The 14,833-nt window shown below is 54.8% G+C and overlaps 6 protein-coding genes across 6 annotated transcripts; 4 read left to right on the top strand and 2 right to left on the bottom strand.

Moving 5' to 3' along the window:
* Positions 1–73: 73 nt before the first annotated feature.
* Positions 74–726, top strand: N656DRAFT_7956 (uncharacterized protein). The gene has a single exon (XM_064817436.1). It carries the CDS (start codon positions 147–149, stop codon positions 612–614), a length of 468 nt encoding a protein of 155 aa, XP_064674620.1. The 5' UTR covers positions 74–146; the 3' UTR covers positions 615–726.
* N656DRAFT_7977 (uncharacterized protein) lies at positions 726–1,517 on the top strand. Its single transcript, XM_064817678.1, has one exon. The coding sequence runs from the start codon at positions 838–840 to the stop codon at positions 1,333–1,335; it is 498 nt and encodes a 165-aa protein (XP_064674621.1). The 5' UTR covers positions 726–837; the 3' UTR covers positions 1,336–1,517.
* A 591-nt stretch (positions 1,518–2,108) lies between these two features.
* Positions 2,109–2,942, bottom strand: N656DRAFT_7975 (uncharacterized protein). Its single transcript, XM_064817648.1, has one exon. The coding sequence runs from the start codon at positions 2,753–2,755 to the stop codon at positions 2,306–2,308; it is 450 nt and encodes a 149-aa protein (XP_064674622.1). The 5' UTR covers positions 2,756–2,942; the 3' UTR covers positions 2,109–2,305.
* A 777-nt stretch (positions 2,943–3,719) lies between these two features.
* Positions 3,720–5,846, top strand: N656DRAFT_699379 (uncharacterized protein; the record flags this gene model as incomplete). Its single annotated transcript, XM_064810783.1, has 8 exons — positions 3,720–4,102; positions 4,156–4,866; positions 4,928–5,026; positions 5,103–5,122; positions 5,200–5,238; positions 5,299–5,445; positions 5,503–5,644; positions 5,735–5,846. The coding sequence occupies 8 exons, from the start codon at positions 3,720–3,722 to the stop codon at positions 5,844–5,846; spliced, it is 1,653 nt and encodes a 550-aa protein (XP_064674623.1).
* A 472-nt stretch (positions 5,847–6,318) lies between these two features.
* On the bottom strand, positions 6,319–12,921 carry N656DRAFT_721270 (uncharacterized protein). The gene is made up of 6 exons (XM_064812486.1): positions 12,431–12,921; positions 10,748–12,352; positions 8,356–10,692; positions 8,057–8,263; positions 7,700–7,987; positions 6,319–7,643 (listed from the first exon to the last, which is right to left on the bottom strand). The coding sequence occupies exons 1-6, from the start codon at positions 12,623–12,625 to the stop codon at positions 6,444–6,446; spliced, it is 5,832 nt and encodes a 1,943-aa protein (XP_064674624.1). The 5' UTR covers positions 12,626–12,921; the 3' UTR covers positions 6,319–6,443.
* A 261-nt stretch (positions 12,922–13,182) lies between these two features.
* Positions 13,183–14,564, top strand: N656DRAFT_773064 (proteasome component C5). The gene is made up of 2 exons (XM_064813990.1): positions 13,183–13,413; positions 13,488–14,564. The coding sequence occupies exons 1-2, from the start codon at positions 13,304–13,306 to the stop codon at positions 14,173–14,175; spliced, it is 798 nt and encodes a 265-aa protein (XP_064674625.1). The 5' UTR covers positions 13,183–13,303; the 3' UTR covers positions 14,176–14,564.
* Positions 14,565–14,833: the final 269 nt, after the last annotated feature.

Genomic DNA, 14,833 nt, shown 5'->3' on the forward strand with positions numbered 1-14,833 from the left:
AGCGTGTTCAGGGCCAAGAGCGTTGCCATTGGGAAGGGCCAGGCATCGGTCATATGAGATGGTCAGGAGGGAAGAAGGTTCACACATACCGGACTAGCAAGTAGCCAAAAGGATGTCTCGTCAAAGTAATTACAACTAGGCAGAAAATGGACGGCTGGTCCTTTGTATATAAAGGAGGCGCGCTGTTGGTTCGGTCGGTAACGACCAAGAAAGATGCAAGGCCAGAAAGGCAATCCGGAATAGTAAAGATAGACGGAGAATCGATGAGCACTGAGAAGACCGTGGACGCGACACAGATTAAGTCGATGCAATTGGGAAGGCGCACCAAGCCCGCGAGGAAATGCAGAGAACGGGAGAAGGAAAGAAGCAAGTGCCGTCTTTCAAGACTGAGAAACGATTGGAAAATACACGACGGCGTGGTCAAAAATGGCGATGGTGAGAGAAGCACTGCAGGAAACCGAACAGTGATGAGGACGGCAGGACCGGACAGGATGGGGAACCAGGAGAAAAGAATGTGGTTGGCAGAGAATTATTTTTATTCCATGGCCCAGCAATGGCACTATGGCACTATGAGATGGGAAGTGGGGGTACGCAGAGGCGCTACAAGCTCGTAAGAGTCGTAACGAACGGGCGCCAGACGGGACTGCCAGGGCAATTGCGACGACAGCTGCCACGGCACTCTCTCCTGGTTGGACGCACAACCGGAGTTCCAGGCTTCTTTCCCCTGACAGCGGCCAGGAGGGTCGATTTTCAACCCGGCTGGAAGTGCTGCCTCATCGGGCGGCTGCCCCACCAAGACGGGAGCGGATCCAGCAGCGCCACGACCAGCCCAAAAAGATGCGAGAGGTGCTCGGCAGGCCGCCACCGCAACGAGACATGCGTGCCTTTAAAGGAATGTGTCGCAATGCGGTAGGCTCTCTTCCCGCCTCATCATCTTCTTCTGTGTCTCTTGCTGGCGGAACCGGAAGGGGTATTGTGAAAGAAACGAATTCGAGGCCAAGCGTGACCGAAGGCGCTAGACGACGCGCTGGATCAACAAGATCACCGGCAACCATGACGGTGTGGGTCTTTAAACGACGCGTGCGGAGCTGCTCACAGTACAGCGTAATGTACGTAACTTACATACTGTATTTTACCTGCGTAGATGACTTCGCCGTGACAAAAAGTCTCCGCATGAGAGGAACCAACAAGCCGCCTGTATCCTCCGGCAGAACCTACACAATGCACAAGTGTAGTCGGGCTGGGGAATTTTTGCTTGGGTTATTCTTGAGGAGCCAATCCTTCAATGTTTGTAGACGGCGCTTTCGTCAATGTGCTACGGGCTACCAACGATAGTCGAAAATGGCCCCACGTTTCTCGCCGCACACGGCGCACAGAGCGCAACTCGGGGAATTGCTCAGCTGCCCGCTGATGGGGACCCACTTTACTATACCTAAAATCCACTGGTTCTGGTTAGGCAGGTACGGAGACATCAAGGTTGTGTCTTGACAATTTATTAACTACTGTAACGTTATTTTCTTCGGTTGATTTCCATAATGTCTAAACTATAGCTATAACTTGTTTGTCGACAATCATCCTTGGTTCATACTTCACAGCGTTGCGTTTTGTGTAGAAAACCCTGCTGGGAGAGCAGAAAACCGAGGCCGCGCCGCCGGGCATGGTAACTTACCTTGGGTTCTGACATGAGGTGGCACAATGACGAGTTGTGATGAGCCGATGACACAGCAACACAGCAATCCAGGGGTTCGGACAAGTACGACATTAACAACGGAAGCTTTGACAAGTGAGTGCCCTGATGCTCATGTTTAGCTGCAGGTTGCATATGAGACACAGACTTTTTACCTAGGCTATGACGCGTCTTTAAAGGCCTTAACCTACGGAGGAGTGCTATGTATGGACAGGACGAATACATGCATAGCCCGGACTGCAGGCATGTCTGTCCGGACTCGAACAAATGGTCCACGACTTGGGATACTCCAGCAGTCAATTGGCAAACGACCCAAAAGAGGCACACAGCTCAAAACTCCAGCGTACTAGGATAGCGTGTACCCTGATAGATGTGGCATAGGGGTAGTACAACTTTGTTGATTCGGATTCATTCATTCATGCGAGACCTATTTTGGGTGGCTGGTCGGACTCGGCCTTGTCCGATCGATGGCATCCAGATACCTTTCTTCACCTCTGGATGTTTCAAAAGGCAAGTATGGAATCTGCACACATAGTAGGACGAGAATTGAATGGCTCGACCAATCGAAGCTGATGCACAAGCGGCAGAAACCATACGTGTTCTGTAAGGCGGCAACCCTTACACTACAGAGAAGCGAGTCTCAGCTCGCCTTCCCCCGGCGGTGCACTGCTGCAGGTGAGCCGGCGATTGGATTAGGAGCCTCTCGTGTTGAGTGGGTTTCCCTTCAGGATTCTGTTGCATCGCTGCGGCAGCGCAAGTACATACCTCGTACTCCGTAGTTACCCAGCGCATTGAAGTCCTGGACGGGCTCAGTGGAGATGACATCACACAGCCACGGTATTCCATACATGTCTCGAGCATGTCAAAGAAGATGGCATTCCGAGGAATGGGTCGAGTTGGGTGCCTCGATGATGTTGAGTTGTGGATCAACCAATCGGTCGGCAACCGTGACTGTTGGTTAGGCGACCCAAGTTTATTGGCATGCGAACTAAGTCTCTTGGGGAAGTGTAGAGTGATGAGATGCTCCTGAGACGCCGAACCGGACTCCGGTCCGTAACTGGATTCCATCAATATGCAGAGTTCGGCCTCGGGGCGGCAGCCATCCGCAACTCCGCATCTGGGGAGGATCGGCTGAAGAATGTTCTCGGAGACCCCGGCCCAAAACTGCGCACGCCCACATTGAGCTTGGGCTGCTTCCCACGGCTTCGATTCAATTGGAAAAAGAACGGGAGGGAAGGGCAGCACACGCCTGGGAAGGACCAAGTGGGATAGAGGACTTCACGGATCACGGCATATAAGGCAGGTACAGATGGGATAGTCTGTATGTATTTGGGTAGTTGCTGCCTCGTATGGTCCAGTGCAGATCACAACCCGGATTAGCAGCACAGAAATATAGCCAGAACACAAAAGCTGGACAAGATGTAGTGAATTAGTACTGTCTCAATGTTTCAACTTTTGTCGTTTCAAAACGTGCAAAGGGGTCAGGGGCGCGCTGCCACCGTGACAAGAGATGGGCGGGGAACGGTCCGGGAGAGTCAAAGCGGAGCTCGGCCGAGGAAGCGGCATTCTGGAAGCGACAAGCTGAGCCAAGATCGCCACCCACTCGACCCGGTTCCTCACATCAAACACGACAGAGATCAAAGAAGGATACATAGGTGGAAACAGGAGTAAGGAGACGTCGCATCTCTCTATCACTACCTGGTACTAGCAGGCTTGTCGCTGACTCGGCGCAACAAAACAAGACAAGTTGAAACCACAATGAGAGCTAGAAATTTAGTTATGGGCGGACAAACAACAGAATCAAGCACTGTTCCATGTTCTCACTGAAAACTCGAAAAATCACACGGGCAACATTGAATTGAGAGTTTGACAGCGTTCGGTGATCCATCGTACAGTGTTCACCTGCAGGACGGCCTACGTTAGCGTCAACGGCCGCTGACAACTTGAGCTTGAAGTGGCTGGAAGAGAAGGAAAAAAGAGAAAAAGGGAAAAAGGGAAAGAGATACTGCAAATATCGGACTGGTTGTCATCAATGGCTTCGCCAACAGCTTCGCGGCCTGCCGCGCTTCCGCGACTACCGGGAGGTTCCTTTCTCCTGCTCCAGGACGAACCACCGCGCACGCCCTTAAGCTTGAGCCACGGCGCGCTGGCCTCCCTCATTAAGAACAATCCAGCTGCCGCGCTGGCCAGCCCCTTTGGACGTGATGACGACGATGGCATCAACCACGGCCACGGTCACGGCCATAGCCATGGCCCAGAGGACGAGTCTCACCACCGCGATGAGCGCCGCATGAGCGCCATCCTCAACAGCTCCAATATGCGCAGCATGCGCTTGATTGGGAACAGTAACCCCCGCTACCGCTGGGAGCGCTACTGGAAGACCGAGGCCGAGCTGGCCAAGATGCCCAAGCACATGTAAGGATCGAACGCCCGACTCCGCACTGTCCACAGCTTACAGACCGGTTTAGCCGTGCCTACTACGAGCGTGTCAACTATCTGGTCCAGCAGTATCTGTACATTGACCGGCTGCTGGACTCGTCTCTGCCCCATGACCTTCTCAATGAGTACAACGACATGCCCGTCTCAGCCTTTTCAGGCGGCGTTGAGATTCCCGCAACCATCGCCGGGGGCTCGTCAGCGACATCAAAACGGGAACCCCCCCGCAAGGTGAAGCGCACGCCGAAGGACATCTATCGCCCCACAGAGACCACTCCCCTGATCTCCTCCCCGTGCGCTGTTGATGATGGGAATGACGACGGGTATGGCTTTGGCAACGAGGACGCCGACGTCGAGACCGGCCGTTCCAAGCACGAGATCCCCTGGCTCCAAGACGACGTGGTCGACAGCGACGCGCCCATCGTCACGCTCGCCATCTACGTCAACTTTGCCGCCAACGCCATTCTGCTGGCCGGCAAGATCGCCGTCATCGTGTCGGTGCCCTCGGTCTCAGTGCTGGCCAGCCTTGTCGACGCCTTGTTGGACTTCCTCTCGACCGCCATCGTCTGGGTCACCACCTGGCTCATCCGCAAGCAGGACCATTACCGGTATCCCGTCGGTAGGCGCAGGCTTGAGCCGCTGGGCGTTTTGGTCTTCTCCGTCATCATGATCACTTCGTTCGTCCAGGTCGCCCTCGAGGCCATCCAGCGGCTTGCCTCGCCTGATCATGAAATCATTAAGCTGTGCGTATCACTTATGATTAGTATATCTCGTGCCGCGGCTGCTCGCTGACAACATCAACAGCGGAATACCCGCCATCGCCATCATGCTGGGCACCATTGTCATAAAGGGCATGTGCTGGCTGTGGTGCCGTTTGGTCAACAATTCCAGTGTGCAGGCCTTGTGAGTTCACCCTTCTGTGCTCATGTCGTCTGAATTCTCGCGCTTCAGGGGCCGGCCACTAACCGACTGGTCACAGGGCCGCCGACGCAAGTACAGGTAAGTTAGACGGCGGACCACCGCGTCCCATTTACAACCCTCTCAAAAATCCGTTATTAGCTGACACGACCGCGCAGATGTCATATTCAATGCTGGTTCCATCGCGTTTCCTCTAGGTTCGTGCACGATTCAGCTTTCCCATCAGGATAGCCGCTTACCGTGATTTTCTCTCACAGTCGGTTTCTACGCCGGGATATGGTGGCTCGACGCCCTAGGCGGTCTCCTCCTCTCCCTGGTCGTTATCATCAACTGGTCTCAGACATCGTTCGAACACATCCGGCACCTCTCGGGCTTCTCAGCCACCGCCGACCAGCGGAACATTCGTAAGTCACTGTCTTATTGCCCCCTGTTGGCACAGCTACCAACTCTCAATCGCACAGTCCTCTACCTGACCATGCGCTTCGCCAAGACCATCAAGCAAATCCAGGGTCTCCAGGCCTACCACGCTGGCGACAAGCTGATTGTCGAAGTGGACATTGTTCTGGACGCCAGCACGCCCCTCAAGGACAGCCATGACCTAGCGTAAGCTTTTCACTTTCCCTCTCCCTGGATATTCCCTTCGTGGAGTGCCTCGCTGATCAGGGGTAATCATCATACCTCATGCTTGTATAGTGAAAGCCTACAGTACGTTCTTGAATCGGTGCCCATCGTCGACCGGGCCTTTGTGCACGTTGATTACGCCACCTACAACCTGCCCACCCACATGTCGCAGCAAATTACCTAAGGCAGCACCCCCATCACGAAAACAATGTTGTCTTGGGGCAAGCAAGTGCCTATCATGCCTCCTAGGGACCAGTGCTAGTGTCCAGCGACGACAACGAGACCAAGAATGATCCATTCCGGGCTGAATTCTTGGCGCCTCGCCCTAGAACACCAGCATTTGTGCTGTGCGTGTTGTGAGAATAAGGTTCTGGGTTCTCGAGCTCTGGGCACCCGTTACTGGGGATTACACACGCTGGAATGAGTCGCGGTCTGCGGGCGAGGTGCACGCCCATGCATCAAGGAGGATCAATGGGCGTACGAACTCCCAGTTATTTAGGCAGGGTCGGGCGTTCCCGAAGCTAGATGAAGGCCACAGAGGACATGGCTTCCGGTGCGTGCCTTCAGCGAGGGCTCCGGCAGAGGGATTACAGGATCCGCGGCGCCAACCTCCGCTGCATATGTGTAGCATATCACCAGGACAAGTCTCAATCGGGGTCCTACACATAAAATATATTATCCTATAGTTCTATAACCGCTTATAGTACCTTGTCGTGCGCTTCCTCTGTATACAAACTAAAGTAAGAAAGCCCCGTCAACTCCTAAGACCCCCAAAACAATATCAGTACGGAATCCCATTGGTCAACAACTGGAACTGGTCATAAATTCCCGTCGAATAGCTGCCATAGCTGCGCTTGATCAATCCGCGCATAAACTCGGCCGCCTCGCGCTCGCTCTTCTCCAGGACAAACCTCTCCTTGAAATGCTTGATACTCTCCGGCTTGAAGCAGGGCAACCCGCTGTCCATCATCAGCAGGACAATCTGAGACAGCTTCTCGGTGTGCTGCCGGGACGCGAGGAACGCCTTGACGCACAGCTCCTCGAACCACTTGAAGGCCTGGTGGTCCGGGCTGCCGCCCATGACGGCAAGCATCTCCGAGGTGAGCTTGAAGGGTGCCCGCTCAAACTTGATGCCGCCGGGGGCAATGTCGAAGCAGAAGCCAAAGTCGATGTGGATGATGTGCCCGGCGTCGTCAATCATGATGTTGCCATTGTGCCGGTCCTTGAACTGGAGGAGGAACGAAATGACCGAATAGGCCGCCATGCTCTTGACAAAGTTGTTGCGCGCCTGCTGGAACCGGAGGGAATCCTCGTTGCCGTACTTCGACACGAAGTAGTCGTACAGCCCGTTGACGGCCTCGCGCCCGAGCATGTCGCGGGAGATGGAGTTGGGGAGCACGTCAATGACGCCGCAGCCGGGCGCGGTGGCTGTAACGCGGTAGGGAAACACCCAGACATCGAGGCCGACGCTGTGGAAGATGCCGCGAAAGGCGGCAATCATTTGGAGAGCCAGCACGTCCTGCCGGCAGTCGTCGCCCACCTTGAAAATGGCAGACTGCCACACTTCAATAGTGTTTGCTTGAGCGGCCACGTTGCTGTTGGCCTTGATGCTCTCCTCAAGCGCCTCGCCGGCCTCCTCCACACCACCCTTGTTCTTTTTGATACGGAACGTCGCCATGAACGGGGCTTTGGCGTGGCTCTGCAGGGGCTTGCCAGACTTTCTGTCAATGCCGACAACCACACCATCGGGATTGCTCGGCAGGTAGACACCAATCTCGACTTTGATATTTCGCAGCTCTTCCTCAATCTTTTGTTTCTTCTCGGGCTTCGATTTCTTGATCAGCGGCTTGAGCTTGCCCGAGATACTGGTGACCTCATCAAAGAAGGCAAACTCGCGTTCGTAAAACTCGCGGTCAACATCAGAGAAACTGTTCACCATGTCGTTCATGACCTTATCAAGGGTTGGCTTGATATCATCGGGCTAGGCAAGTTGTGTTAGCAGACCATGAAGAGCTCCAAGGATAGGCCGATACCGACAATTTGAGACTCGTCATCTTTGTAAGCATTTGCCTTCATATTCCAGATAATCTGGTGAGCGAAGAGCTGTGAAAACTGAGCCGTCTCCAGGATGTAGCGCTCCACGTAGCCTAGGGCATCGTATCGAAGCGTCTGCACGATTTGGGGCACGTAAAAGAAGGTCACATCGACTGAGTGGCTCTCCAGTGCCCTCATGGCATACTGGATCAGGTAAGGATGATGCCGATATGCCGGTAAAAAGAGCGTCACTGCGGTGATGGGGTTGACCGGCGCCCAGAAAAGCAGGTACTAAACGTGTTTAGCAAACATAAAGAAGGATTTCAAAATGGCATGAGCGCCCAGTTTGACTTGACTTACCTTGAGCTGGAAGTTGACATCCTCGGGCAAGGCACCGTCAATGAGAATCGGGATCGCCTCGGGCTCTGAGGCGGCCTTGGCGGGGAAGTTCAGCAGCAACCAGCGGACCTCTTTGTGGATCCGCGGATATGGGAACCTGCTCGCCAGATGCACTGCTATGGAAGGGTTCTCGGCCCAAGCTGTCCGCATAAGCGGTTGGATTGCGGCCTGTAAATGCTCAATTCAAAATAAGCAAATCATCCCTGAACGAGAGGGCAGGGAAGCGAAGAAGGAAGAGGACTTGAGAAAGGCCGACGTACCTCAAAGGCGCTTTCCTTGCTCGAGTGATGGAACGTTGTTGATTGCGGTCTGCCCGATTCGATAGGGCGAACCCAGACGTGCAGTCGCGATTGCTCACTCTCCAAGAGAATCGCGAGCAGCTTCTCCTTGGGCGCAAGACTCTTCATTGCGCCGCCCACAGATTGTGCGCCGATGCTGGAAGTTTCCGCCAAAGCTGTCAAGACATCCTCCATTAACCGAATCTCGGTCTTGAGCTGGAGATTATTGCTTCCAAAGGACCAGCGTGGTGGCGCCTTGAACCAGCCGAGACCTGCCGAGAGAATCAGGTCTTTTAGTCGGTACTGGGCGATCGCGCCCATCGTGGTGCTTGTCTTGAGCACCTTGAGGCCAAAGAGCACCACCTGGAACCGGATTTCTCTAGCCATTGGGTGCGGGGTCGAGTTCTTCACCGCGTCCAACGTGACGTCAAGAAGACGGAGGAATAAGTGATGAGTATCAGGAGTTCCCAAGCGGGTGGCATTGTAGTGGCTGCTCAGGAACTGCAGGAGACGAGAATGAGGCGATAGCAGATTGTGGACGAGTTGCTTACGCTTGGAGAGGGCTGCGCTGTCGCTGGGTGCGAAGTCTTGCCTGAGGAAGAAGGGGTCGGGGCTGGTGATGGTAGGGCTGAATAGACCTTGTCTTTTTTGTACACTAAATTCCCACCGCTGCACAATCTCGGCCAGGATCCGAGATTCCATCCTTGGGTTCTCGTTCATGACGCCGAGCCAGAGCGAGATGCCAAGCTTGATTGACTGCCTCGTAAACATGGCAAACGGGATGCTCACGAGATAGTGGATGATAGAGCACTCGTCGTGCTCGCTGCGACAAAGGAGGGCAGCAGCGCGACGAAGAATATCTCTTACGTCGGCGAGCGAGGTGGGTTTCCGGTCGAGGATACGCCGCTCGATGTGAGAAAGCGCTGTTATAGCATCGGCACTCTCACTATCGGACGATGGCAGAAATGACGCCCTGCGATCCAAGCGCATGAAGCTGAGCCACTCCAAGCTGTGATCGGGTAGCGCTTCAGAGTACCGGTATTCCTGCCGCGTGGTGTACTGCGCCATGAAGTCAGACGCCGTGTTGATGGAGTATTCACTGAGCATGTCGAGTGACGAGAGTCTCTGATCAGTCGACGGGATGGTCGAGCCAACCTCGACAGCAAACGACCTGCCGAGGGACATGTGGCCGTAGGCGCTCTCGTCATCAAACTCGGACAGGTAAGTTTGCAGTAGTCCCTTGACATCGGCGGGAGCGATATTGATGGCGCTTGCCAGCCAGCTCTTGGCTTTTTTGTGCAGACTCTCGAGAGTCAGCTGTCTGAACTGGTAGTCGTCGGAGAGTTCGACAACAACGTCCCACTTTGAGGACTCGAAAGTGGTCCTAGGCTCGTACCGATCCGTCTCTGCTTCCAGACAGCTGGACCACATCAGCGAGAGAAGCTCAAGCAAGGCAAAAAGGGACGAGCGTTGGCAGAGCGCCGACGGTACGACCTGCATTAGTCGGTCGGCGCATCCAAACGCAGCTTGCTGGACTCGCTCGATGCGATGGCAACAACTGCAGAAGATTTTTGCTAGCTGGGTTGCCGCGTACTGGGCGGAGAAGGCGGGATTTGCGGCATTGACGGTTTTGATCAGGTACCGGTCCACGACGGCGTTCATAATACCATCCATGGTCCTGCCCACGTCTCCTCGCCGTGTGCTGGGCTCAAGGAAGTATGATAGCGCCTTGGTGCAGTCGCCGGCGTCGGCGCGTAGACTTTCAAGGAGATAGGCAGCATGGAGAAAGATGGTCTTGCGGTAGCTGAGTCCCCTGATCTCGCTGCTTCGAGCCGGTATCAGCTCGATAAGAAGCTTCTTTTGCAGTGACTCCCGATCAGAGCTCTCGCCTCTGCGGAGAATAGGATTGAGGTCAATGTCACTCTCATCCTGCTCGCCGCGGTTCTCCGATACCAATGGTGGAGAGTAAACAGCCATGATGCGGAGGTGCTTGATATTTTGCTTCCCGCGGTCAGACGCCGGGCTGAACCCGTGCACAACGATATTGAACCAGGCATCGCGAAGCATGGAGCGAGTCTCATCGTCCGAGGAGCCGTCAAACGCCGTGGGATTGACAGACATGAAAGTGGCGAGGGGAGGAAGCAATTGAGCAATCTCGCGGGCAGCCAGCTCTACGTCCGACTCCTTGGCGTGGTGGCTCTGTTGCGCGTGAACATCGCCTTGCGAGATGATGCCATCGAGCAAATGTTCTAGGTAGATATCAAACAAGGGCGACTCTCTCTGCACATTGGCAGAGAGGTAATTCCGGGCCCCCATGATCTGACATGTTGTTAGCATGGCTGCCTTTACCTGCTCGGAGTTTTAGCGAACGTACAGCTTGCAATATACCCTGGTTGTTTTCCAGCACAGCGCTATGCGCAGCGACGGCATACCTCTTGAGAAGGTAGCGAAATTCGGACTGGCCGCCGCTGAGGGCTAGGGCAGCGGCGCCAGTGATGATCCGAGCATCAATAGGGCTACTTAACCTGACAATCTTCTGCGCAAGCATTGACTGGGCAAGACCCGTGATCTTCTCGTCTTTGCAGGCACCGGCAATCTCGCACACCGCCTGCACAACGTTGCCCTGGACGATCAACGATTCCTCCTCGCCGGATACCTGCAGTGAGATGGAACTGCCAGTCGATTGCCTGCCAGTGTAGACGTGAGTGCCATCATGGCCGTCGAGCCGTGAGTCGCCGTTTGTACCTTTTGTAACAGGCCGGTCGTCACCGGAACTCAGAACGTTGCCGAGCGTGTAGAGTGTGGTGATGACGGCATCCTTGGAGAGCATTCGCAGCACAAATGCGAGCGACTTGGACGCCACGGCAACGACCTGACTTGTGGCACCGCTTTGGACTATGAACCGAGGAAGAAGCCTGCTGACATTGATGGCATAGGAAGGCGATACCCTACAGAGCAGTGCCATGGACTTAAGGACTACCGTTGCGAGCTCTTCATCAGCCATGCCTATGGCATCTCCAAGGGCATCCTCAAGCCAAGCCATAAGGACTTCGCTGTCAGCAGCATCTCCATTCAAAGTGCATGCGTTGAGATAGCTGATCAAGGCGCATGCCTTGACGGAGAAGGCGAGTCTCTGCTTAGGCGGAGACAGACTGTCAAAATCGGCGCTCGACTCGAGGTAGTTCATCTGGTCAATGGCGACGGTAGCGTAGAACTCGACCGAGCGAAAGTCTGCCTCTGCACTACGGGCAGTCAAAGGCCGGCGCAGGCCATTCCCAGACATTATGACGTCGAGCACGTGCGATCCCCGCAGGGCGTCTTCCTCCGCGATTAAGAGCGATGTCGCAGCGACGAGCAACCTCATGAAGCTTCGCTGCAAAAGCATGGCGCCCAGAGGGCGGTCGATATCGTCGTAGCGGCGCACCCATCGTTTCCAGTCCTTGATAGGGCGGTCATGGGAGTGCGAATTACGGATGGTCGAGAAGGCAGCCTCGACGGCAACCAGAAACGGCTGGGAGAGGAGGTCCCGGACTCGAGTCACAAGCCCGAGACGACCGCCCGCCCGCCAGAAATCGGCCTGAGCACAGGCAGCATTCAGAAAGCCCAAGAGGGCGATAGCGATAGTGGCGGTCCGGATGGCATCCTCTACAGCCGCCGGATCATCGTCGTCAGCCCGGGAAACACTCTCTGTCGCATAGGCACAGGCATTGAGGAAGGCCGAGATGTTGTCGGATATGGTTTGTTGGACATCAGCATGACGGGCCCCTAGAGAGAGCAACGCAGCGGTAACGTGGAAGCTCAAAGACTCGGTTGGAGAGGGCTCAATCTTCCGGAAGAAAGGCGAAGGAGCAAATGCCTGGACGTGGGCGTCCATGAGATAGGGCACGAGATGACGGACTAGTTTCTGGGCACTCTGGGGAGTCTGCAGGCCGGGAGCTGCTTTGCAAAGAGCGATGAGGACCTCATACTCGCGGATGGTCTGGACACGTAGTACATGTCAGCAGAGGACAAATTCAGAAGCAAGGAGTCAGTCCCGTATCAAAAGCCGATCCCTTACCATGGGTATTCTGCCAACCTCGGGCTTGGGAAGCGAGGCAGCATGGCCGTTGACGGTAGCGGACAGGGGACCAGTTCGGTTTGGTGCAGCCTTACACAACCTGTCAAGATCGGACTTGTCGAACGACGTTGTGGAGTTCGTCGCAGCGAGAGCAGCAAGCCGCTGAAGGGCTTTTCGCCGAGTGTCGTGGGCCATAGTTTCTGTCGATGATGATCGGTCGCTTGCCGGAATAACGGTCACTGTTCAAGTGTGATGGAAAATGTACTGTATCTTACACGTAGCGTACAGCTCCCGTCGTCTCGGGCTCCCAGGGAGGGCGAGAGTGTTTGCCCAGGGAGCTCGATATATCGTACTCGGCGGCAATGGGAGCCGTCGTTGGGGAAATTCGAAAATGCGACATGCAGAGCGCAAAGCGCGTCACTGCGATGGTCTGCGATGTCCCAATGGTGTGGATGCTTGCGAAGACTTGGAAAAGCGCGAGGACCTTGTTGGTCCGCGCAAGATGCCGACCATAATTTAGTGTAGCGGAGTCTTTAATTAGCGAGCGAATAGCGGCCCTTGAGGCGCTACCGCTACAAGTTACCTACGCTGAGTAATCACAAGGGAGCTCCCCGAAGCTTGTGTCCTGCCGGTGCCTGAGCTCCCAGTCGTCAGCCTCAGCCCAGCGACTCACCCACCTACACTAGGCTGCAGGGCTGACGCGCCGAGGTTCCACCTTTCAACCTCGCAACACCATCTCTACAGCTTTGAAGGACCTAAGTTCATACAACGCTCATTGATTTGGATCACCTGCATCTCTTCTGCAACTAAACTTGAATCTTCTCCGGTGCAAGTCATCCGTTGAACAGCTTTCGGCGGGCGAGATCGACAAATATGGCTGCAATGTTTAGCCAGAACCCGCTCATGAATGGGCCCAACTACTCTTTCAACGACAGCCCCAGAACCAGCGCCCCCGAAGGTGCTCGAGAACATCGCTTCGACCCGTATGCTCTACCCGGTGCAAGCTGCGATGTTGTTTCTCATTCGTTATGTGCACGCGACTGACTGGTTTTTCCAGCTACACGGACAATGGCGGCTCGACCCTCGCAATTGCCGGCGCCGATTTCACCATCATGGCCGGCGACACCCGTCTAACTTCGGGCTACAGCATCAACTCTCGGCACCACCCGAAATTGTTTAAGATTGGCGGCACAACGGCGGATCAGAAGGATGCCACGATCGTCCTTTCGGTAGTGGGCTTTGCGGCCGATGGAGAGGCTCTCAAAGAACGGCTTGACGCCATCTGCAAGATGTACCGCTACCGCCACGGCAAGCCCATGAGCGTCAAGGCATGCGCGCAAAGACTCTCGACCATTCTATACCAGAAGCGCTTCTTCCCATACTATGCCTACGCGATCCTGGGCGGACTTGACGAGGAAGGCAAGGGCGCCGTCTATTCCTACGATCCCGTCGGGAGCTACGAGCGAGAGCAGTGCCGGGCTGGTGGTGCGGCTGCTAGCTTGATCATGCCCTTCCTGGACAACCAGGTCAACTTCAAGAACCAGTACATCCCAAACAGCGGCGAGGGTCACGCTCTCCAGGAGCGCGAACGGCGGCCGTTGTCACGGAATGAGGTTGAAGTTCTGGTCAAAGACGCCTTTGACGGAGCGGTGGAGCGGCATATTGAGGTCGGCGACGGTTTGCAGATGATGGTCATCACGAAGGACGGTATCGAGGAGATCTTGATGCCGCTCAAGAGGGACTAGATGGCGTACACACACAAGCAGCCCCAGTCTATTTGTACAAAACGCTTTGCCTGTTAGACTTGGATCATGGTGACATGAAGGGGAGGGAGGGAGATCAATTAGCCGTGAGTTGCTGTTCAAGCTGCCAATGGCCCAGGCACCCGAAGATGCCGTGCTCTCAAGAAGAACATCGAAATAGCCCAAGATTCATAGTGGATATGAGCACCGGGGTGTCTATATGTCATGCAACGTCCATTTACGACTCTTCCGGTCTCCAAGCTGTGCATTTGACCCAGAACAGAACGCAACGTCGGATATGCTTCCCTGCAGATATGCGTATGTGAGGGTGCGGACTGAAGCCCCTTGGAGCTCTGTAAACCAAGTTCAAGAGTCTAAGTAAGGTGGGCAACTTATGGGAGTTGAGATACCGGTAGTACCAACTACAAATAGCCGATTCCTCACTGCATAATACATGCTAGGCCGAGATCTATGAGCGTCAGGCACTGGGAACTCGATGCTTCCGTAGTTGCATCTCCGTCCCTACGAGACCCCGAATGTGCAGGCTTACATTAGAACCAAGAGGTGTTGTCACAGACATGTATAATCATATCGTGTCTTGGATTGCAAGAGCACCTCGGTGTAGGTATACATACTGGTATTCGAGGCACAAGAGAGCAGG

This window comes from Canariomyces notabilis, assembly GCF_033297395.1.
Source record: "Canariomyces notabilis strain CBS 508.74 unplaced genomic scaffold N656scaffold_1, whole genome shotgun sequence".
NCBI classification, from domain to species: domain Eukaryota; kingdom Fungi; phylum Ascomycota; class Sordariomycetes; order Sordariales; family Chaetomiaceae; genus Canariomyces; species Canariomyces notabilis.

Coding starts and splice junctions, on each gene's coding strand:
- N656DRAFT_7956 (XM_064817436.1), top strand. CDS start 147: ATGGACGGCTGGTCCTTTGTATATAAAGGAGGCGCGCTGTTGGTTCGG.
- N656DRAFT_7977 (XM_064817678.1), top strand. CDS start 838: ATGCGAGAGGTGCTCGGCAGGCCGCCACCGCAACGAGACATGCGTGCC.
- N656DRAFT_7975 (XM_064817648.1), bottom strand. CDS start 2,755: ATGGAATCCAGTTACGGACCGGAGTCCGGTTCGGCGTCTCAGGAGCAT.
- N656DRAFT_721270 (XM_064812486.1), bottom strand. CDS start 12,625: ATGGCCCACGACACTCGGCGAAAAGCCCTTCAGCGGCTTGCTGCTCTC. Junction 12,353..12,430: donor AGGTTGGCAGAATACCCATG/GTAAGGGATCGG, acceptor CTACGTGTCCAG/ACCATCCGCGAGTATGAGGT. Junction 7,988..8,056: donor ATGTCAACTTCCAGCTCAAG/GTAAGTCAAGTC, acceptor AAACACGTTTAG/TACCTGCTTTTCTGGGCGCC.
- N656DRAFT_773064 (XM_064813990.1), top strand. CDS start 13,304: ATGGCTGCAATGTTTAGCCAGAACCCGCTCATGAATGGGCCCAACTAC. Junction 13,414..13,487: donor CGAGAACATCGCTTCGACCC/GTATGCTCTACC, acceptor TGGTTTTTCCAG/CTACACGGACAATGGCGGCT.